At 41.9% G+C, this 23,929-nt stretch overlaps 1 protein-coding gene across 1 annotated transcript in view; it reads left to right on the forward strand.

Annotated features, from left to right (window-relative positions):
* Window positions 1-23,136, forward strand: part of LOC146834774 (uncharacterized) — a 57,165-nt gene extending 34,029 nt beyond the window's left edge. Inside the window, exons 4-5 of the mRNA XM_085600141.1 lie at window positions 18,711-18,850; window positions 22,916-23,136. Of these exons, the coding sequence (XP_085456267.1) occupies window positions 18,711-18,850; window positions 22,916-23,037 (262 nt within the window). The 3' untranslated portion in view covers window positions 23,038-23,136. The remainder of the gene's footprint in view (window positions 1-18,710; window positions 18,851-22,915) is intronic.
* The last annotated feature ends 793 nt before the right edge of the window (window positions 23,137-23,929 follow it).

Below are 23,929 nucleotides of genomic sequence, written 5' to 3' on the forward strand. Positions count from 1 at the left end.
TTGGCCAAAAAGGAAATTATCATATGGTTGTGATCAGATGTGATCCTAGGACAGATCTCCATGTCTGACCCCGCCAGTATGGTATCTGAAACCCAGGCCATATCAATACTAGAGTACTGCCGATGTGGCATAGAATAGTACGTGTACCCCGGTGCAGTTGGAAATAGAGAATGCCACGCATCTTGCAGCGAGTGCAAACGCCCTAATTCTAAAATGGAAGCCCTCACCTTGGCCATTCTAGGAGTAAGTGGCCGGCTAGTAGAATCCGTGCCATAGTTAATAACACAATTAAAATCTCCCATTACAACAAGCACACCCTGCCATCCCATTAATTCTAGACAAATATCATCAAATAATGTCGGATCGTCAACATTAGGGCCGTATAGAACACAGAACACGTATTTCAAAGTATTAATCTCAATTTGAGCTAGGGCCCACCTCCCTCTTTGGTCCGCTAATAGCTTATGGATTTGACAATTGAGTGTTTTAGACACCAAAATGGCAGTCCCCCTGATTGACACATTTTGTGAAGTACATATTATATTCTGGAAACCCAATTGATTGAGAAAGCCACGATCTTTATACGCTAAATGCGTTTCTGTTAAAAGTACTATATGGGGTTTATAAGCCCTAAGCTCTTCCCGTACTAATTGTCTTTTAGATCCTCTATTCAACCCAGACACATTCCAAGATAGACACCTAATCCTTGCCATACCCATTAATATAATTACCAATCATCAAAGCAAAAAGGTAATAATCCCAAAGTTCACACCACCAAAACAAAAAACTGTAAACCTTCTTTTTGACTTTTTCTTTCTTTATACCCTTAACCCTCCCAGGAGTGCCCATCTGCAGCCCCCTCAAAAACGACCTACCCCCCTCCCAGTTTCCAAAGAAGGAATAACCCACCCCAAAAAGCTGAAAATGGCAGCTAACGTCTCAGCGCACCACAGAGCCAGCCCCGGCTAGCCCCCAACAGCTGCAAGAAAAGAAATGAAATATAACAAGCTAAACCCCTAGCCGCCACAGAGGCTGCAACAAAAGGCCCCAAGCCCAGCCTCTATACTTTTCTAGTCTACCCCTCCCGATCCCCTTTGCAGAAAAAAACCCAGAACATTGTCTACTTTATCAATTCCTATTGTATCGGTCAGTCCTGCCGAAGGTTCATGTCATTTGCCATTTGCTTAATACTTGCTAAGCCTCGAGGTCCGAAACGAAAAATTGTGACTGCCCATCCCTGATAACTTTCAATCTGGCAGGCTCCTGCAAAAAGACCTGAGCCCGGTCGCTTTAAATGGATCGATGAGTTGTCTCATTTTCCATCTTTTTTCCATTGTAGTGCGGCTCAAATCAGATCTTAAAAAAATCGATAAAGAGTCAACCCCTACTGGCGAATTTGGCAGGGCTTTAAAAGACAGTGCCTTTTTTAACAAATAATTCCCCTCAAAAATTAGAATAGGCCGAGGATACCGAGCATTGAGCCTCTGCGCAGTAACAGGGAGTCTATGTGCTCTTTGAACCTGGCAGTCCCAATCCCAATCCCAATCAGACAGATCCGGAAAGACTTTTTGGAAAAAGTTGGACCACAAATGCTCGGGGGTCAGCGCCCTCCTTACCCTCCGGAACACCAAACAATCTTAAATTATTTCGCCTTTGCCGGTTTTCTAAATCTTCAATCTTAGCTTGACAAGCCAAGAGCTGTAGGTTGTGAGACTGCACAGTATTCGCTATAGCAGTAACTGACTCCTCTGTCTCTGCTACCCAGTTTTGTAACTCAACCATATATCTTGTAATTCCGGCCACAGTACCCGTCACCTCATCCAATGATAACTTAATACTAAGGTAGTCCGTTCTAATCTGAGCATGATGATCCTGAGCCTCTGTTGTTGTTCTTGTAAGGCCTGCAGTATTACCGCAAGAGACGGCTCTTTAGAAGAAGGCAGCTCATCTGTCTCTTGCACCAAATCTAGTGAGGATGGCTTGGTCATATTACCTAGCTCTTCATTTTGACCGGGCGAGCTTTCTGAGCTGTTCCCATTAGAGTAGTCCGCAGAGTTAGTTAAGGGTATCTCTTGTTCCCCAATGGTTTCAATATTTTCACAATTCACAGAGTCCTCCGCACATTGGCCACTTGACCAGCCAGGACCAGAACCCTACAGACAAGAACTCAGAGCCTTGACCTCCCCCTTTGCTTGGACCCACTTTCTTAGTGGGCTGCTCTCCATTCCGCCGACCTACAGAGCTATTATGCCAGCTAGCCCCTTGCAGGTCCATTGATCTTTTGCGAGGTTTGGCTACCTTGAGATCCTTTTTGCTGTTATTTTTATTTTTATTCCCAGTAGTGTTAAGGGTCTTTTGTGGATCCCGTCGGTTCTTCCCTACAATCATGACCTCAGGCATAGCATTAGATACAGTTAAACTCTTATTTTTTGGTTTCGTGCCCAGATCAGAGCGCTTGGGAGTACAGTCTTGGCCACATAATAACCTTTTTGAACCATTCTGATCCACCTCGGGACTAGACAGGCTACAGCTCTGGAGAGTACTACTAGGGCTATCGCTGTTAGCATCTAACGCAATATCCTCAGTACCCCCCAGTGCTACGTTAGGCATTTCTACGATGGCATCCTCCTGAGTGACTGGAATCGCCTCCGATTCAGTGGCCCCCCCAATGGTCCAACACTCTGGGTGGTTCACCAGCATCGTCACATTCGGTTTCCACTTCTAAGTTCCCCACTGGATCCTCAAAAGACAGTCTGTTGTTAGCGGCTGGCTCCTGTGTATCTTTCTGCGCAGCGCTACACAATATAGATGCTATAGCTATTGCATCAGCCGTTTGTACGAGAAGCTCTCCCTCCGCAATTAAATCAGCGGTTTTACCTGCTTCCAGGAGCCGAAGTGCGGGTCTGCCCACTCGAGCTGGTGTGTCTTTAGATTCATTCTTGTTGTTCAGCACCATCCAGCCTTCTTCACCGAGCGGTGGGGGTTGTAAGCCCGTAGTCCTTGTAACACAGGCTGCTTTCGCTGTGTTTTTCAGCGGCGCCATGTCAGTCTTTAACTCCAACTCGAAAAAAGAAAGGCACGACCAACCGAGCCCCGATCTGCAGAGGCCGGACCGCTAGCAGACTCGCCTCGCTGCCCGCCAAAGCTGCTGAAAATTACACCTCGGTCCAAGCATCCACGCTACGGAGTCAGCTACAACGCTGGGGAAGACAGAAAAATAAGCCTTCTAGCGTATCACTCATCTAGGTAAGTAGGCACCTCATAGCCTTTATTCAGCAGCTAGCGGTAATGACAGGTACTGGGGTAGCCAGCCAGGAGCTTCGCTGTGCTGTGAGACGAGGCGGCACTAGTCCGCCATCATCCTTCCCGTAACAACCTCCGCCATCTTCCTTCCTGTGACAACCTCCGCCCGCTAGGGAGTGTTTTCCAGAGTCAAAAAATGCAGGAGGAAATATCATATAGGAGTAAAAACCTCCCAAGAACTGAGGCAAGGCTAAATACCTTCAATAAACATCCATATGCACTGACAAAGCTTAAAAAGATAACAGCCATGAAAAGAATCAGGACGATGCTCACACTTTAGCCTTAAATATGAAAGAACCTGCCTCACCTCCATCAACCTTCAATTATCAATGATAGGTCAGATGACTTGCTAAATCTAGGCCTGCCAACATCTTAAAGGCCTCAGCCTACCCATCCGTATTTTTGATTGAGGGCATCCTGAGTCTTCCGCGTCGACTTACCATGTAATTATGTGTCCCATCCCTACCAAGTCTGTCCCAGATCCACAGGCTGTCAAGCTACCCTGACTTAACATATGTCTAACCGAACTACTGCTGTTTCCAGTGCTTCCCACAGACAGATGTTCCTGACGTTGGGAACTCATAGTGAACACACTCTAGGTTGCAATATGCTATACCCCACACCTACCTGCCTTCCAAGACACTACTCTGACCTAACTGATTTCCAACTCAGTGGACCCTCAGCAGTCTAAAAGCTCTATGGTACTCTCTGTTACTACAGTGGTGGGTTCTGTGTCTTAATGTGCACCTCTAGTTCTCCAGCATAAGCAAAGTTTTTGTACAGGGAAAGACATCCCACCCTCCAAGGCTGAGCAAACTACTGTCAATATGAACATCCTTGCTCTGAGTTAATTAAAACAATGTTGGAGCTTATCAAAACGTCCTCAAAGCGTTGAGCATCTATCTCCAAGCACTGAAATGACATATTAGAGGACCAAAAGCATTCATTTCCGTGCACTGTAAAATTGAAACCAGACACACCAAGAAACTGCTCCTATGAAACAGCTGTTCTCATTAATAACAATTATTTCATAACGTTATCAGGAAGGTACATTTACTATAATGAATAGGTGCATCTAGACATATATATCACAAATCAGTGGATGACGAAACAATGAATGAATCAAATCAAAAATAAGCTTTATTCGGAAAGTTAATTTCAATCCATGAAAGCGTATACATTATAACATATCATACTAAATACATAAAACACAAAAAAAGGTTTATAAAATCCTATATGTACAAGATATAGTGCAAGGAAATTGTCGGTACAAAATTGGGAAAAGCGAAAACAACTTTACAGCTCGAAAATATACAAGTCATTATTTCAAATTTAGCTACCCTGTTATTAAATTGGTGAAAATTTGGTGGAACTAGGGACCAGAAACAATATAATGTGCGCCCCTACTGCGTTATTAAGATGCGATTGGGGGATAAATCCAAAACAACGTATGGAACTATGTCTTTATATCAATAATACTGTTTGTCCATCTGTTCACCTAAAACCTAACTGGGAACTATTGCTTTGTATGATCAAGTGCGGGAACAAGCATTTACATGTCATGTGAAGGCAATAAAGAGAATCCACCCAGCAAATATATAATACAATATTAACAACTTTAAAAGTCCATATATACAAAGATGCTAAAATGAGTTAACAGTTTTTAGGGCAAAATAGAAGAAACGTATGCCCCCTACTGCTTTATTAGGATGCATTGGGGGATAAATCCAAAACAACGTTTGGTGACTGTTGTCTGCCATTCTTCTAAAATTTACTCTGTTCACAGAGAATCTAGAACAATACTATTTCTGTGTTTAATCAGATGTTTTAAAAAGACGGCAACATTATAATTTATACTGTTGTTATCAAGACATTGAAGAGCCAAGAATGCTGGTCGACATTGACGAATTCCCCAAAGTTTAAAAATTGGTTTCAGCCATCTCTTTCTTAGTTCTTCATAAAATTTACAAAATAAGGTGACATGAATTGTTGATTGCACAGAAATGGAATCACATGGGCAGAGTAATAATTCGTTAGACCAGTTATTGACGGTTGGAAAAGTCACCAGCCTATGGAAAACGTTCAGACGGAAGCGGGTGAGCACAAATCTGTCGTAACTTTTATCTGTGTTTTGAAGATATAGTTGCATGCCTAGTGAAGTAGATATCATTATGTTGTGGCTCACGGATAGTTTTGTGGCTTCATTGGTTAGTCTCAAACTCTCCATGTGATTCATACAACGTTTCTTAAAATCTTTCCTTGCAATAGCTGTCATGGAAAAGGGATTGTTAAAATAATCGGGATTACCAATGTCTGTCATAAAATCCTTCACATACTTAATCCATTTAATTTCGAGGCAGTGGTCCAGTTTAAGAACGTCTTGAAGCACCAACTGATTAAAGTGGTTTGTTTCTGACTTCCAAATACGGTGCCATAAAGTTATGGGTTGAATTTTTATAATGTCCGTAATATAAGGGACTCCCAGCTCAGCATGGCAAACGAAAGTGGAAGTTGAAGCTGGAACCGCTAATAAATATCTTAGAAATGCGTTTTCCACTTTCTGCAGTTCAGAAACATTCCTATGTCCCCAGATCCCTGCCCCGTATGTTGCTACGCTTATACATTTTGCGTTATAAATTTTAATAAGTTCTGATGGTGGTCTTTTCCCTAATTTTTGGGAAAAATTGACAAGGGCAGTGGTAGCTCTCGTGAAAAGGAGTTTTCTTTGTGTAATTGCTTGGTTCCATGTGCCCTTATCGTCTACAAGAATTCCCAAATATGAGTAAGTAGGAGTACAAGCCAATTTATTCCCGTTTAGGTAGATATCTTTACTCTTTTTACTACCTTTGCCACAGTTCATCACAAAAGTTTTTGAAATATTAATATTTAAATCGATGCCTTGCATATATTTGTTATACAATTCTAATGCCTTCTGGAGAGCTATGGGCGTCCTAGCTAGGATCACAGCGTCGTCAGCATACAATAATGCTGGTATGCGTCTGGGGGTCGGAGTTTGCTGAACCTGGGGGACGTCCTGGATTCCATCCAATAGGGCCTTCTCAAGGCCATTTGTATAAAGAGTGAAAAGGAATGGAGCCAGGACGCACCCCTGTCTAACCCCTCTGAGTACTTTAAATGACGAAGCACATTCTCCCGCTTTTCCATACCGAACTCTCGCTGAGGCATTGCTGTAGAGGGCTTTCAGGAAATCTATTAAGGGTTCTTCTACTTTCATTTCCTTTAAAATATACCACAGTTTATCATGAGCAACGCAATCGAAGGCTGAAGAGAGGTCAACAAACGCAAGTTATAGTTTCCCTCTCTTCGCCCTCGTGTATTTGCCCAACAGAATGGCTAAATTAAGTCCCTGGTCTATTGTCCCCAGGCCTTCTCTGAAGCCGAACTGTAAATCAGACAGTATGTTCTTGTCTGCTGCCCAGGTTTGCAGCCTCGTAAGAAGGATCCTTCCTGCTACTTTTCCTAGCGAATCCAGGAGTGAGATTGGTCTGTAGCAGGAAGGATCCTGTCTATTACCCTTTTTGTAAATAGGGACCATGATGGATTCCGTCCAACTATTAATGAGGCCCTGTGAGGAGGTTGCGTTGAGAACACGGGTTAGTATTGGTGCCCAGAGATCTGTGTTATATTTATAGATGTCTACCGGGACCCCATCAGGACCAGGGGCCTTAGAGCCTTTGCTTTCATTTAGTGCAACCAGGACTTCCTCAAGTGAAAAAGATAGCTCAATGGTATGGGGAATAGGAACTTCATATTGCAGTGGCGAATTTGTGGCAGAACTATTTCTCGGCTCTGAGTCGCCAAAAATTCTTGTAAAGTGATTCACCCATTGGGCCTCGTCTATCGCTATTTCTATTGAAGGTTGATTGTCCGTTGAAAGAAACGGGGACCTAATTACTTTCCAGAATGTTTTAACATCATTCTGGCTGCTTGCCCTGTGTAGATCTTCCCACAGTGATTCTTTTATTACCTTTTTCCTGGTTGCGATAGCCTGATTGTATCTTTTCCTTGCTTGCTGGACAGCTAGTCCGTCTTTGTCCCTATTATGGATCGCTCTTTTTAGGGTGCGATAGGCATTTGTGCAGTTTTTGTCGAACCATTTGGTTTTCTTAGGGTCAGTATTTTTCTTGGTTACAAACAGTGTATTTTTTATAATAGTTGTAATGGAGATGAAACTGTCTAAGATAGTCGATGGAGGAGAATTCTCTTCCAGACAGGACATGATATGGGGTAGGGCCTTAGTCACGACTGAAGAAGTAATGGTTTCTTGGTCTACTAGTTCCCATTTTAAAGAGAAACCATTCAGACTATCAATAGCAAGATTGGGACAAAGGTGACGGAATGTATTTGTTTTACGTTTAGTGGGGGAATTGGAACTTTTCCTCATGATAACTACGGTCTGTGGGAAGTGGTCGCTAATAGCGATCTTGTGGGTGGTAAATTGCTTTACCCTGTTTTCAAGATTATTTGATGTCAGAATATAATCTATTACAGAGCCTGTTCCTCTCCCATTATAGGTGGGTGAGAATGCAGTTGGGGGGATCACCAGTTCATTTGCGAATCTCAGGTTCAGCATAAATAAGGTTTCATTCAGAGCACCCCCCAATATATTGTGGGGAAAGTGTGTAAGATTATAATTGTCCTCGTCAATCATACCACAGATCCTATTATTATTATTAGGGCACAAATTAACGTTAAAATCCCCTCCCCAGATGATTTGGGCGTCACCTGAGTTGACCAGCTGAATGTCATGAACAACTTGTCTGAGGTGGTCAATAACTTTAAGTTCGTTCTCTTTTGGGATGTTGTTATAGAAATTGACAAGTATTAGAACGTCATTCCTATCCAATGTGAGAGTGAGTATTTGAAAATGAGGGTTTGAACATTTTGGTTTGACTTTTTTTATTACCACAAGGTTGGATAAATATATACATAGGCCTCCCTTTGGTCTTCCATGAGAGGAGGGAGAGGCTGGAATATGAAAAGTTTTGAAGCCGTTGATATTAATTGCGCTTACCGACCAAGTCTCCTGCAGACATAAAATGTCCGAATTTTTAGCAAAATCAGTGAAAAGGTCGTTGTGAATTTTAGAGTATAAGCCCCAAATATTCCAGTATGTGATGTTAATGTATCCTTCCTCTTTCCTAGGTATTATAAGTGGAAGGTCAGCTAGTCTTGGGGCCTCTGTCTCCTCTGTAGAAGGATTCGGGTTGATTTTATTATTGCAGACTGTAACGTGTATATCCTCCTGCGCTAACTTATGCTGTGGCTGCCTCTCGGTGTCAGCGACTCTAGTTACTAAATCGGTCTCAATCTCAGGAGAGCTCGTTTGAGGATGGGGAAGCAAGCAGATGTCGGGGTTCCCGGCTAGACTCCTAACTCTATTTAATGGCTTTAGAGAAAGTCAATCTTGATCATCTAGAGAGGTAAGTACGCCAAAACGATTACAGACGGGGATGTTAAATTTTTGGTTCAGCGAGAGTTGGTGATGAACCGAGTTCATTTGTTCGGAGGGAGGGCGATAGAAAAAGCCTAGGGGAAGAATCTTGATCCCTTTGTCGAATGTGTTTTTGGGCGCAAACCCCAAAATTTTCCTAACTAACCAAGGGGATCTGAAAGTCAGTATCAAGCAGTCGCCCATGAAAAATTTCCTTGATCTTCCTATCCATCCTATTCTGCGTATCATCTTGAATTCTTCGAACAGGCTGTTAGTGTCACCCACTCTGTCTCCCAACCAATGTAGAGCTTTGTTCCTTAATGATTCGTTGCTCTCCTGATCGTTTTGGCCTAGATGGGGAACATTGCCCAAAATCACTGTATAGGGAGTACATGCTGGTGGAAGATCAAGATGTAAAGAATGGGATGCCTTTACAGATGTTGGATTAATAGCAGAAGAGGAGTGTCTATTAGAGACTGTATGAGACGACGGGCCTGTATTATGTGGTGTCTTTGTTACCCTAGGCTGTTTGATACTCTCGGTTGTGGGAGTCTCTCCAAGTGTGTCAATGTGGGAAGGAGGGGTTCGAGGTTTCCTGGTGTTATTCGCGCTATTACTAGTGGGCCTAAAGCTGGGGGATGAGATTGTTATGTCTTCTTTACGCGAAAGGAGTTTCGCGACCTGGGACTCAATCTGATCTAGTCTAGAACCGATCGTCTCGACTGCTTCTCTAACGAAAGCATCAAGGGTTTTTATAGAAGAGAGGATACATTCCGGTTCAATCCCCTTATTATGTTGTTTGGGGTTATTTATTGCTATATGGGGTGTAGCGGGAAATTGTGTTGAGCTTTTAGCCCTGTCTTGGGTTTTTTTCTTTCCAAAAATATCCTTACCTCTATGTGGCCTAGATTGACTAACCTCTTTTGTGCCTTTACCTTGTTTCCCTAACTGTTTCTTGATCATGGTTTTACCCTTATCTTGTTGTACTGTGTTTAAATCGCTGTGGTTGTGTACTATTATATCATTTGTAATATTTTGAACACACCCGTTAACTGGTATTCCAATATCTGGGCTCACAGTCGAGGTAATGGGGTTAATAAGAGTAAGTTGATCATCCCCCTCTCTGACTTCTTCATTCACCAGAGTACCCGCTGCTAATGATTGTTCTACTGAGGAGATTTGTTTTTCAATTGCCCCCATTGCCCCGGTCAAATATGTTAGTAGAGATTGCTTTTTTGGCTTCTTTGTGTCCATTCCCTCTGTTGGTTCGCAGCTCAATGCTTTCCTTTTGCCCATAATCAAGGATGATTTTAAACAATATCTAAAGGCGTTTACTTTGCCCACAGTCTGATAGATGTGATTAAAATAGTTCGGCTCAGTTAGTGTTTCAGAAATGAGTGGCAATTACCTGCGGATGTGCACCAATCCTTGCGGGAAGATCGTGATGGGAAGGTGTAATGAAAAACCACGATGGGTGGTCCGGTCCGGTCTCACACGGGCACAGACGGGCAAGGACGGGCCCGCCCTTGGCCCGGGCTTCGCCCGGGCGCTGCCCGCGCGCGTCCCGCGCTGCGTGAGCGCCTGCTGGGATTTAAAGCAAACCGGCGCTGATTAGCGTCGTCATCAGCGTGCGCTGCAGTGGGGAATGCTGGGAAATGGAGTTTGATCAGGCCGTTTCCCTCACGGCGGTGTTACTCCTTGGATGTTCAGCCCCGCAGCACCTCTGCGAGCCGTTCCCCTCACGGCGAGTAGGTAGATTATGGTTCTCTGCTTTCTCTGCTTTCCACAATAAGCGTCCCGCGCTGCGTGAGCGCCTGCTGGGATTTAAAGCAAACCGGCGCTGAATAGCGTCGTCATCAGCGTGCGCTGCAGTGGGGAATGCTGGGAAATGGAGTTTGATCAGGCCGTTTCCCTCACGGCGGTGTTACTCCTTGGATGTTCAGCCCCGCAGCACCTCTGCGAGCCGTTCCCCTCACGGCGAGTAGGTAGATTATGGTTCTCTGCTTTCTCTGCTTTCCACAATAAGCGTCCCGCGATGCGTGAGCGCCTGCTGGGATTTAAACTAAACCGGCGCTGAATAGCGTCGTCATCAGCGTGCGCTGCAGTGGGGAATGCTGGGAAATGGAGTTTGATCAGGCCGTTTCCCTCACGGCGGTGTTACTCCTTGGATGTTCAGCCCCACAGCACCTCTGCGAGCCGTTCCCCTCACGGCGAGTAGGTAGATTATGGTTCTCTGCTTTCTCTGCTTTCCACAATAAGCGTCCCGCGCTGCGTGAGCGCCTGCTGGGATTTAAAGCAAACCGGCGCTGAATAGCGTCGTCATCAGCGTGCGCTGCAGTGGGGAATGCTGGGAAATGGAGTTTGATCAGGCCGTTTCCCTCACGGCGGTGTTACTCCTTGGATGTTCAGCCCCGCAGCACCTCTGCGAGCCGTTCCCCTCACGGCGAGTAGGTAGATTATGGTTCTCTGCTTTCTCTGCTTTCCACAATAAGCGTCCCGCGCTGCGTGAGCGCCTGCTGGGATTTAAAGCAAACCGGCGCTGAATAGCGTCGTCATCAGCGTGCGCTGCAGTGGGGAATGCTGGGAAATGGAGTTTGATCAGGCCGTTTCCCTCACGGCGGTGTTACTCCTTGGATGTTCAGCCCCGCAGCACCTCTGCGAGCCGTTCCCCTCACGGCGAGTAGGTAGATTATGGTTCTCTGCTTTCTCTGCTTTCCACAATAAGCGTCCCCATATACATAACAGGGCTAGACACAACCTCACACGGAAACTTTAGGTATTTACTACCTGTTCACGTTTCCACTACTCGCCTCTGCTAATGTTTTATTTATTCTTTACAATTATACCTTTTTATGTTTTAAAGAGAAGGTTAGTATCAAATAAATACTGTCCCATGTTATTCATTGAAACTGAATTTTCTCTGGAGGAGGTTCCTGTGGCTATCTTTTCTAGATTTGCAAATAAAATCCCAGGTCCAGATAGGGTGCCCATGGGCCTCTATAAACTCGAGGTGGCTCTGTGGGCAAACAATGCTAATTTGGCTTCCTGAACCGGATTCAGTGGCTATAGGCCAATTTCCCTGTTAGATTCTACAGTGAAAGTCCTAGATAAGGCTATTCTTAATAGATTAACATCTTGGGTGCCCGACAATCATATAATATCCAGAGTGCAGTAGGGATTTAGGTTCGGATTAGGTACATTGGTGCAGTGTCTTGACCAGCACCTCCTGATATGTATATACATGATTGCCAAATGCAGTCCCATTTATCTAGCCTTTAAGGTTCACTCCTGTGCGTACAGTGTAGTCAGATCCAAATTGTGGGCCATATTAGAGTCGATGGGGGTTGATAGTGGTTTGGTTCCTTTTTTACAAGCTTTCCATCTTGATTTTAAGGCCTCTGTAAGATACTAGGCAAACGGCAAATGCTTAGAGTCCTTTATTCTGGGACAAAAAGTTCAAAAGGGCTATGTCTTTGTGCCCATCTTAATTCCCGAATACATCAATGGGATAGACTCGGGCCCTTGTTAGCAAGAGCAGGAGCATGTCAACTTTGAAGGGTAGTGTCACATTTCCTGTTACATGGGGATGATGCTGTATTACTATCTAGAACATCCAACTGGCTCCAAACCCCTCTACACGCTTTTGTTAGCTTTATAGACGGTCTAGGCATGGCCACCAACCTAACCCAAACCTTTGAAATGGTCTGTATCCCTAGGAACCTTAGGCCACTGTGTATCACACTACATTATTCCCCAATTGCAAGAATACACAAATGTCCTTTTTTGGGGGTTACTTTAGATTTTCAGGAGGCAAGGTTGAAGTTTTGCAGTTCTGTTGTTTTTTTATTTAACCTTGCTCCCAAAACTGATAAAAAGCTTATAGTGCCACTTATTGAAATTTATAAAAGAAAATGCTTACCAACTCTAACTTATCGATCTGGTGTGTGGGGTTATAAGGTTGTCAGATGTCTGCAGGGTGAGGAAAACAAAAGTATGCAGTCACATTCTGGATCTCTAAGCCAGATCACCAACCTATGCAGTCCATTAGGAACTTGGGTTATTTTGTGTCGAGGATGATATGAACTTTACCCCTTAATGTTCCTTTTGGTGCCATCCTGAGGTTGTTTATAACAAGGAGATTATAACGGACTGCTTATCCTGTGTAGGGGCCTCTGAATCCATTGGTTATGCTATACCAAGGATGTTTGCACTAAGCTAGTTGGCCCTCTTTCTTCTTAAACCCGTAATTGTTATCTGCAATGAATAAACACTGGCTTAAAATACATTTTATGGAGGCCAGGCAAGGGGAAATAGGGAAGGTTGAACTTCAGAAACCCGCAAATAAAGATTATATGTTGATTCAAACAACACAACGTTTGGAGCCGTACATCGACATGGTGACCAACACGTGGGATAAGTTAATCCTGCCTAGATTTAGGTTTGGAACCATTAGATGCCAGCTTTGCTTTTGCTTGGGTCAATTTAATTCATCTGCTATCCTTACCTGTCTTTGTGTTGAGAACTCTCCAGAAACCCTGGCAAACATTGTATTTATCGTATTTACACCAAAAGGTTTTTAATCTCGCCACTCCGGAGTGCCACATTGACCAGATGTATTCCTGCGTTATTATATTTACAGATGCTCTGTTTCCCTGAGGTTTGTGCATGCATTGCAACATTTCTCAAATTTACTCTGCGTTGTAGGCAGTCTCTACTGTTTTAAACTGTTGGATATATATTTAGGCTATTTTTATTATGTTTATCATCTTTTAATCTGGGTTTGTATTTCTATGAGTTTTGTATACTGTTGATGTTGATGTGCTTTTATGATTTTTTTTATGATCAAATAAACTTATTGATTGATATTTGTAAAATATAGGCTCATAGTTGTTTTTGAAGTCTCATCCAGAACAAAGGGGAAGTTCAACGTATGTAAGTGACCCTTGCAGAGTTATTGACAGATCTAAAGTAATCACCATACGTGTCCAGCCTTGTGAATTATGTCTAGGGAATGGTTGGTGAGAGCCCCATCTCTTATCCTTGCTTTTTGGATCCTCAATCTCGTTGAACAAATCAAGGATCAGGGCAAAAATCTTTTGGCTGATATCACACCTTGAGCCCTTCACATTTTTTGATAGTAAGGCGACACTGGGTTAACAACATTTTTGCGTGAGTAGTATGTTCATAGTTTGCTTTTGATTCACTGACTTGTTATCTTACACATTTTGTGAAGTGTACTGTTCACCATTTCACTGCCATACTGACAATGTTGGTTGCCTCGGTACACAAAGGGGGTCTGTTGGATGAAAGCTGTTCCAGTACCAAGGCTTCATAAGAGGTTTGGATTTCTGGCTTTGGAATCCTTGAACCACACTGCCTGGGAGCACACTGTGACACTGTCGCTATGCAATTGTTCCCCTATGATGGATTTGTCAGCTCTTGGGGTTGGGCAGCAGTGTGTTTTGGAGGATATGAGAGTTGCCTCCCACACACGCTACTCCACTTGTGCCAGTTCCCATGGTTGGGAAAAGAGAGAGTACGAGCGGGTATTGGCGCTGTCCTAGGTTTTCAATTCCCTTAATTTCTTTACCTCTTCACATTTTTTTTTTAATACGGATTTTTACATAGCTCGAACTTGACCCGGTATCGGGTATCAAAGCACTTTACATAGCACCAGTTGCGTTACATGAGGACACATTCATTTTTGTTAGGCATGGGGAGATGAAGTGATTTGCCCAGAATCGGGGGATGTTCAGCGTCCTTGCCGAGACTCGAACCCGGTTCCCCAGATTCAAGGTCGACCGCCCTAGCCGTTAGGCCAACTCCTTCACATCCTCAGACTCGAGGGGAACGCTGACTGGACCACCATTGGCATCACAGACTTGTACCCTACTTTTCTGAGAAAAGAGCAGGAGGGGCATTTCCATGTAGGGGGAGGGGCAACAAACACTCACTATGCCCTCTCAGCAGTGGGACAAGGGGTGGCAGAAAAGAGGACGGTCAGTAAAGGCGAGGTCCACTAGGAGAGAGGGTTGGGATTAGAGGAGGGGCTAAGGTACAGGTACTCAGATCTCTGTGTTGTAAGGGTCAACAACCTCGTGAACTACACTGGGGAGAAGATTGATGTCATTGGTTTTAGGCAACTTGTTTTCAGATTCAAGGGTAGACATGCATTATGTAAGTTGTACGTGGCTAAAGAGGGACCCTCAGTTTTGGTCTGGAAGGATCAGAAAAAACTTGAGATTATCCTAGATCCCAGCAGTCCAGAGAAAACACTAAGAACTGGGTCTTACATGAATTTCCAGCTGTCCGCAATGGCAAAATCGAAAAATTGAAGGGTTTCGCTCATATTATTAGGTTAAAACAGGAAGCCACACCTAAAATTCACAAAGCACGCAACATTCCCTTCATTGTTAGAGATGAAGTTAAGTCAGAATTAAATAATTGCAGGATTCTAGTATTATAGAGCCCATAGAAGCCTCTGAATGGGTATCTCCATTAGTTGTAGCCAGACGTGCCAATGGCAAGGTGCATCTATGTGTGAATTTGAGAGGTCTCAATGATAACATCATCGTGGATCAGTTTCCTCTCCCACGCATTGACGAAATGTTAACTTTAACTAGAAATGACAAATGGTGCTCCACTTTAGACATGTCTGCTGCTTATCACCAGGTTGTATTGGATAAAAAAGTAAACATCTTGCACCCTTTGGATGCTTCCAATCCAAACGTATGTCATTTGGTTTAGCATCTGCAGCAGCCTTCTTCCAAAGGCTTATGTTTGAACTTTTCAGTGACTTAAAAGAGGTGACATTTTTAAGATGACATCTTGATTATGCGTAAAACTAAACAGCATCACGATGAAATTTTAAGGAAAGTACTCGACATTCTTTGTATGAAAGGTTTAGCTGCTGAAATGAGTGAATGTAAGTTTGCTGGAAAAAAAGCCACTTACCTGGGATATGAAATGTTTTTCTGTAAGAAGGGGGATGTGTAGTATTGTTTTTTTTTTGTATTTCTCTTTGGAAGAATTGTCCTGGTTCTGTGGAATTAAGAATCAGAACACGTAGAGTGTTCTCAGTACTTATTAATGTGTGTTAGAATGTTAGGGAGATGCATTGGAGCTGGTGACATTGCTGCTTGCCTGGGCCTCGCTCGGGGTTGCCAAATAAAGAAGAAATCTACATCTTTATTAAGTCTCCTGGTCATTACTTCAGCCTCCTCTCTCTAATCGATACATTTACTTGCAGCTCTCCAGATATATCAAATCAATTGCTTGCAAAATGAACACGAAGACTGATCGTTGGGCAATTTTTAAGTGATTACTCATGCTTTGTGGCAGACCTTTTTACTTTAATTTAGTTCATAAACCAAACTACTTCCAGTGCATGTCTAAGCTATAAGTAGTGTATATGTAAGATATAAGTAGTGTATATGTAGGTGGTGAGCGCACACTTATAATCAGAGTATTCCAGTATGCGTGCAGTGTTGCAAATGTGCCTGCGAGCATATGAATTGTAATCTAATGAGTGGCCTAGACCTTAGGAATGGCTAGGACTGCAATCTGCACTGCAAATGAACTTTTCTTACGTTCAATTCTATTTTTACTCAGAACAATTTCCAAACAAAATATACATTTCAATGTAAATATATTTTCATACTTTTCAATACTTTACACAAACAAGTTAAGATTGACAAAATTACATGTTTTCTAAACAGAAAAAACATTAATATAACACCCAATGCATTTTGGGACACTAGGTCCCTTCGTCAGGGGTATGCTGTAAAAAGAAAAAGGAGATCATTTTCAAAGTTTGCACAATTAGGATCAAGTATGATATGAAATACTATTGTGATATGTGAATATATGTGCTCCCCACCACAGTGATCGAAACACATTCAAAATTATTGGTGATACCTGACGTTTGCGGCACTAGTAATCTAGATTCCACGTGATCCAAACACTATAAGAGAAGACACAACGCTGAAAAAATATGACCCTAACACACCAGAACCACTACAATTGAAATTATTCTAGGAAAACCACTGTGATTAACTCCTACATACCTGCCGGTTTTATTTGCAATAATAGTCACGGTTCTATCTTTTACCCAGTGTGGGGTACCTAAAAATTGAAAAACCATAATAGTTGTGACTGTTTTTTTTAAAAAAGGAAATACTCAGCAATTCACCAATACGTTTAAATCATAGCTCACCTTATAAAGGAGCAAGATATGTCAAATATAACCGTTTAAATGGGACGTTTCAAAGCAGCCTTCAATGAATGGAAGGACTCCGTTTTACTTGTCAGATACGACCGTCTGTATAAAGCGTATCGAAGCTGCCTAAAATAAATAAAAGGCTCTGTGTTACCTGACAAATACATATATTGAATGAGAAATCAGGCCTCGATGTATCACAAAGACGCGTGAATGCTGCTTACCAGAATGCATCGGCAGCAAGTTCCGTGGTAAATTGAGTCGAGTAAACGCGTTACGTTGAAGATGCAGAACCGAGAGTAAACTTCCTGTTTTTAACGTCGGCGTGATGACGTATACGACAGAATTAACAACACTGAGAACAGACTCTGCGGACCTTATTAGAAGAGATAAACGCGATCACGTGATCCGGCAATTCAGTATATTTCAACCTGGCTTATTCCTAATTAAACATAGGCTTATGAAAAACGTAACGAAGATGAAAAAACTTAACGAAGGTGATAAAAATGCCCATATAGTTACCACGCTGTAAAAAGCTATTTATGTGTGGATACCCATCATGCAGGTGTATAACAGATGTGTCACCAAGTTGCTCAAAAAAAAGATCATTATAATATCAAAATGAACACAATCATATACACAGTATTTACTTCATAGAATTAACCTTAATGTCATAATTATGTAAACGAGGAAGTGTTCATTCTTGCTTAAGCTACTCGTGTGATTATTCTGACGCTGTTCTTGATCTAATGAAAGTTTGTGGTTTTAGTGTGAATTACTTGGTATTGGTGTGAATCTTAATGAAACTTCTCCTAAGTACATCAATTATGATAATTGCTTGCAAAATGAACACGAAGACTGATCGTTGGGCACATTTTAAGTGATTACTCATGCTTTGTGGCAGACCTTTTTACTTTAATTTAGTTCATAAACCAAACTACTTCCAGTGCATGTCTAACCTATAACTAGCACAGATTCTAGTCAAGGTGTCCCTGCTCTGAGTTAACACATATGCATTTAAATTCCTCATTTCTTGCATTCTACTTTTCAAAGAGGGGGCAGCTCTTACCCTTCCCCTGTTCTCATGGACCTGTCTTGTTTATAAAGGTAAGAGAACACGCCTGTGATTCTACTCCTAAGGTTGTCCGCCATTTATGTGTGGGTGAAGTACCATTTTGTAGCACCTGAGCTATAGCGCTTCATGCACAGTGAACAATGGATGTTGGTGACGAAAGCTTGTGATATGTATAAATGGCAGAAACAACTACAATACTTTCCTGTTGTTTAAGGATAGTGACCCTTAGTACAGAATGTGATGCGAAAGGTGGAAAGACACTATGGTGGAAGAAAATGAAAAACCAATTGAACAATATTGGTTAAAAGAATTCAGGTAATCAAAATACATGTTGATAGTGCTCGTCAGTTTCGTTCAAACGTCTAGGAAAAAGCTGCTGCTTGTTTTTGCTTTCGTAGTTGCTTCTCCAACAGTTGTCTATGATTTAGCATTTTTGGTAAAAAGATGGCATCATGTTGAAAACATCAATTTTGGGTTATGCATTTCATTTAACAATAGCCATGCTCCATCTTGATGTGTCTGTCTGTGTTTGAAAAGAAAACTGAGTCATACACCAGTGATGTTACTTCCTATTTGAGCCAATGTAAGTTTTTTTGCATCTTGTCACTGGTTGCCGTATTTTAATTTGTTGTTTCCTGTTACATTTTTTCCCATCGAAGTTTTATTCTTGAAAACTTTGTCTTCGACGAGTATGTGCGTTACACCCTCACTATATATCCAGTGGTAATTGTCTCATTATCTGGAAGCCTTAACAAGCACTTTGTATCATCAGATCCAGGACGCAACAACATCTTTTTAGGTACAAATAATTTTTTATTAAAATTAATGGTCACGTTGGTTGTTTTTGTTTTTTGGTGGAAGTAGTAAAAGTTCCACATAAATGTAAATGTCATTCTTGTGATGATGTTGGATCAGGAAAACTTCTGCAGTGGCCGGTTCATTAGAGAAACTATGCTTGATGTAGCTTATTCCTGAAATTGAGAGGAAATGGGCTTTGATTATTAGTCTACAATATATGTTGTTCTATTTTATTACACTACTTCAGTGAGTCGATTTCTTCAGTTCTTTATGGATACCATTATTGAGCCTCACTGGCCAACAAATTAGGCGCAACTTACCCTTGATCTATGATCATTGTTAAGATGTATGTGTGCTCTTTATTTATTCCCGAGAGTCTTGTAGAAACTGAAATTGCACTTACTGTAAAGTTCCTCTTCAGTGATAAGTTCCAAACAAATCGTGAAGGCGTATTGAGATCTCCACCCAGCATGTGGAAGTAAGTTGTGCGGGGTCTGGAGGAGGAGTAGGCTGGGTCTGACACCAATAGGAACCTCCCATTCAATGTACACAAATAAAGAGAGAGAAAAACAATATACTTATTGGGAGGAGCAAAGGTTCCTTTGAGCCCCATAAGTATGAGAGCTATATGTTTGTTTTCCCCAGAGCTCACCTAAAGTCTTCCACTTTCTTAAAATTGATGGTATTACTTAATTTGCTTGTTTGCTTAGTCTACCTGCAATTCTGCCATTATCACCTTGGTGTCCGATTACTTGGCAGGTATCAAGGGGTGCTGCTCCCTTCGGGTTAAAAGTTTGGCTGATGCAACACTCTGCAACCAAGGAGGGATTGGATAAACCCTTTGGAGAGTAACATTATTTATTGCTTAAATAATATGCTATGACACTCTATGGTTGCATCAAAATGCTGAGGTGGGCAGTGTAAAAGAAATAAAGAAGATGGAAAAAATAAGGTAACAGTAAAGAAGAGGGAAGGAGCCTTGTGAATAGAGTTGGCCATCTCTAAATTCTTATATCTTGCCGGAAGGGGTAAATGAGCTTTGTGGACTGCCAACTTAAAGTGTCTAGTTGGAATAAGTGCCCAATCACCCTTGAGGCTGTATCATTGGTTTACAAAAATGGCTAGTGCTTTCGCACAGCAGTGTTTTGGTCCAGCGAGTAATGGCAGAACAGGGTGGCATCAAGACACAGGATCAGGAAAATATTTAGTTTACAATCTATAAGTCAGTGGGGAAAAGCGCCACACAGTGGCCACGGGGTAGAAGCACAAGAGCGAAAGATCATCAGAGAATCACACAGGTGACTAAGGCTTATGAGCAGTTTAGTTTCAGTAAGAAAGATGTCACTCAACATACTGTTAGTTACAGATTTATTGATATCACACAACAAAATTACATAAGATTTATTTTCAAATAAAACATGCAAGTTCCCTCTTTTTGTCTTCTTGCACTACCCAACGTTTACTTCACAGGTAACCAACGATTGTTCACATTAAAGGCCCTGCCTTGATAAAGTCAATTCTGGCCGAAACAGTTGTTGATTGCCCTTGGAGAAATGTAATATGTTATTGTGAGATATTTGCAGTTGGCTATTTTTTTCAATAAAATATTATGATACTTTACAAATTATGACCAGGATGCATAATTAGGATTTTTTGTTTGAAAATAAAGGTTAACAAAATGTGGTTATATCAATAAATCTGCATTGAATTCAAGGAGTCTCCCATTCTTTCGAAGAAACACCAAAATGCCCCAGCAGTCTCTACAGCAACAGGATACTGCGGGTTTAGAACCCGCCACACATACTCTTTGATAGATACAAATTGGGACTTAGTTGGTGTAGGTGCGTACCCAGTTTTCACAGATGCTGTTTGTCTTTTGTAATAGTGGCGATGTACTGTTAGTGTTTATTTCTCAGTTTCTATATGTCTTGTAAGGCCGCTTTCTCAAAGGAGGATATAAATAAGTTACTTGGAAAGTGAAGATTTTTTCAATTTTCTTGGCTATCGTATCCAAATTTACCAAAAATCACTTTAAGCACATTTTACAAATAAAGTGACTAGCTCCGCCAACGAGGAACAAATAAAATATTTTTGCTTGGACAAATCACATTTGAGGCTTCATTTATGAAAACCATTGCATCACTGTGACAAAACAGCGATGCAACAGTTTTCACTGCACCCTCTGTGCGACACGATGGATGTGCCGCATTGAATGTACGGTGCTCCATGTCACATGGGAAGACAGATATGTCAGGAATCCTGACGTATCTGTCAGCACAAAAGTCATGCGTTGCTGAAGTTGTGTTGCAAGCATGAAGCAACTCCACCAAGGAGTCGGCGAGGCCTTTCCTTAATGCACTGCATCACCCTTATGCCTGCCATGATGAAGGCGTAAGGATTTGACGCTATGGCAGCCTAGAAGTGGCGCACTGAAATCTTATAGATTTCAATGCACCACTTCTACGAGGCTTTTTATACCTGGCGCAATTATAATGTGGCGCAGGGGTTTACAAAGTGACGCATCTGCCTAGATGCGTCACTTTGTAAATAGGGCACAATGGGGCACATTTTTTACGCCGCTAGTAGGGCACAAAAAAGTGACGCACTGGTGGCATAACAGTGTTGCAAAAGCTCATAAATGAGCCCCTTGGTGACAGTGTTTAGTATCGTACTAGGAAAGTTCATGATTGGAGCCTTGATGTTGTTACAATTGCCAATATCGCTGCTTGCCAGCTTATACGTACTCTTGTCTCTGTGGCTGAAAGTGAGCGTTTTCTTGTGTTTTCCTTTGACTTTGTTAGTGTTCCTGTCTGAAAAGGAGAAGCATTAAATGTAGTTAGGTTAAGGTTAGTGTTTCTTATAGGCTGATCGTTATGTGATTAGTACCAACTACTTGTAGATAACTTGGCCTCTTCGGATACCTTGAAAGATCTCAGTTTTAGTCAGAGCTTGATCGATAGGAGCTATGCATCCTCTAGGGAAGCCTATGCAATTTCCTTATTGTGTTGATGAATATGTTTTTTAAGTTTTTCTTTGTTTGCCTTGCATGTATTTTCTAAAACTTCCTATTTCAGAATTGATTAAGCATTTCTAAAAGAATAGTTTTAGAACAGGTTCCTTCCAGTTATACTGTCATTTCACATGTTGTTTTAGTGACTGATAGGATTCAGCCCCAGGAGAAACTGCTAGAAATAAACGTTCATTTGTTATGGAAACAAAATGTAGATACACATGCTTTGTTTTTAGGTCTTGGCTACAGATAGATTTAACCGTATGTAGGACGACCTGTTGTTTCCAACACATAATTTATACTTAGAATGGGCTTCGTGCAGTCCCTTGCTCATGATTGGGCGACTCAGTTGACTATCTTTGAAGACTGCCCAAGATTTGATAGTTGTACTCCCTATGCTTAGGTTTGTCTTGCTGATTAGCATTTTGTTCTCAATGTTCTGAGTGAAAGAGGTGTATCCGTCCAATGCATGATGGAGGCGACTTATTATTTTTTTTTTTTAAGTATTGAACGCTCCATTGGAGTTAATGTGTTCATTTGCTCTTTACCTACCTAAAGTCTCCCTCTTTCACTACCCCCAGGTGTGCTGTCATTTCACTTTCCTAGATTTATCTCAACCCGCTTCCCGACTCTCTCCCCGTGTACGATTTTTGAAATTGTTATTATATTTATACAATGACCTGGCACTTAGAAAGTGTTGCCAAGATTCTTGTTTCCTTTTTTGCATGCACTTTCATTGTTTTAAACATTTTCATTTACCCTTTGGACTAGAAACAGCCTAAAATACCCACAGCAGCAATCATTCAATCCTTATATTAAAAGTCATAGTGTCAATTCTGTCAATATTTTGTCTCAAGATGTACAGTATGGCATATATATGGTGAGTCACTGCTGCAACTCCGTCCTCAGTTCTTTGGCGAGACTGGTTTGTTCTCTTAGTTGCTGACCAAGAATGTGAAAAAAAGCATTTGTGTTTTTTCTTGAATGTTGATTGATTGATTCATGGACTGTATTATTTCATCAATTGACACTTATCTAATTGTTTTCCCTTTTCAGCTGTGCTGCTGGCCGTGGCTTGTGCTGCATTTCTCGTTCAGCTCATACTTGTCATATGGAGACACCTTAAAAGGCCGCTGTACAGGTCTCAAGTCTTGAAAGGGCCAGACAACTCCTACTAAAGCTCAGTGACTGCACAGGTGGTGCATGTGAAGGACAGGACGATAATGTGAATAATGTGCCTGACCATATAATTAGGCGTTTAGTATAAAATGATTGGATCTGTAGATTTTTTCGTAATTTCTAAGTTATAGTTCTGATATATCTGCATAAAACGCATGATAAAAAGTAGAAAATAAGTATCAGATGTTTGTTTTTTGTTCTGCGCTTTCTTTTATAACGCATTAAGAATGGATGTATGAGAATAAAAGAGCTGGCATCGCTGGTCTTCCTGGTGCCCATTCTGTCATTTCCTATTGAGTCTTTGCTGTGACCATAAACATATGTTTTGGCAAAGGAGGCCATATTTGATGTTGCTTTAAGGGGTGACACAAATCACTCCATCCCACAGGAAGTGACACGCCTTACACCCCATTTCTTCAGGAAAGAATACAAATAAGTGGGAGACAGAAACAACTGTCTAATGGTCCCTAGTTTTTAAAGAGCACTTTCTTGCATTCACCATGGAATCCATCCGTCATCATACTTAGCAGCATGATCCATGCAACTGGAAATTACCCTGGCGCGGTTCACGTCTTACAATGTTTTCCTGGATGTCGTGGTCGCTGTGCTCTGGCACCTGTTTTTTTTATAGTGGAAGAACACATTGTGATGAGTAACATGTCCTCTGAAGTTGGGGCTAGTTCTTAAGATGGTTGCTGCAAGGAGGAACTGAGACCATTTCGGAATGTTGTAAAGACATAAATATATTGTTAGAGTGGGATGTGCTCACTGGATTATCAAAAGACCAAAGAGAGAAGAAGCTCTTACTGGTCACTACAGCACTAACTCATCTTAAAGATTTTGAGAAGAAAAGGGAGACTTGTGGGAGGTCATGGAACATGCAGGAGATGG

Source organism: Triturus cristatus, chromosome 4_2, assembly GCF_964204655.1.
Source record: "Triturus cristatus chromosome 4_2, aTriCri1.1, whole genome shotgun sequence".
Classification (NCBI taxonomy): Eukaryota; Metazoa; Chordata; class Amphibia; order Caudata; family Salamandridae; genus Triturus; species Triturus cristatus.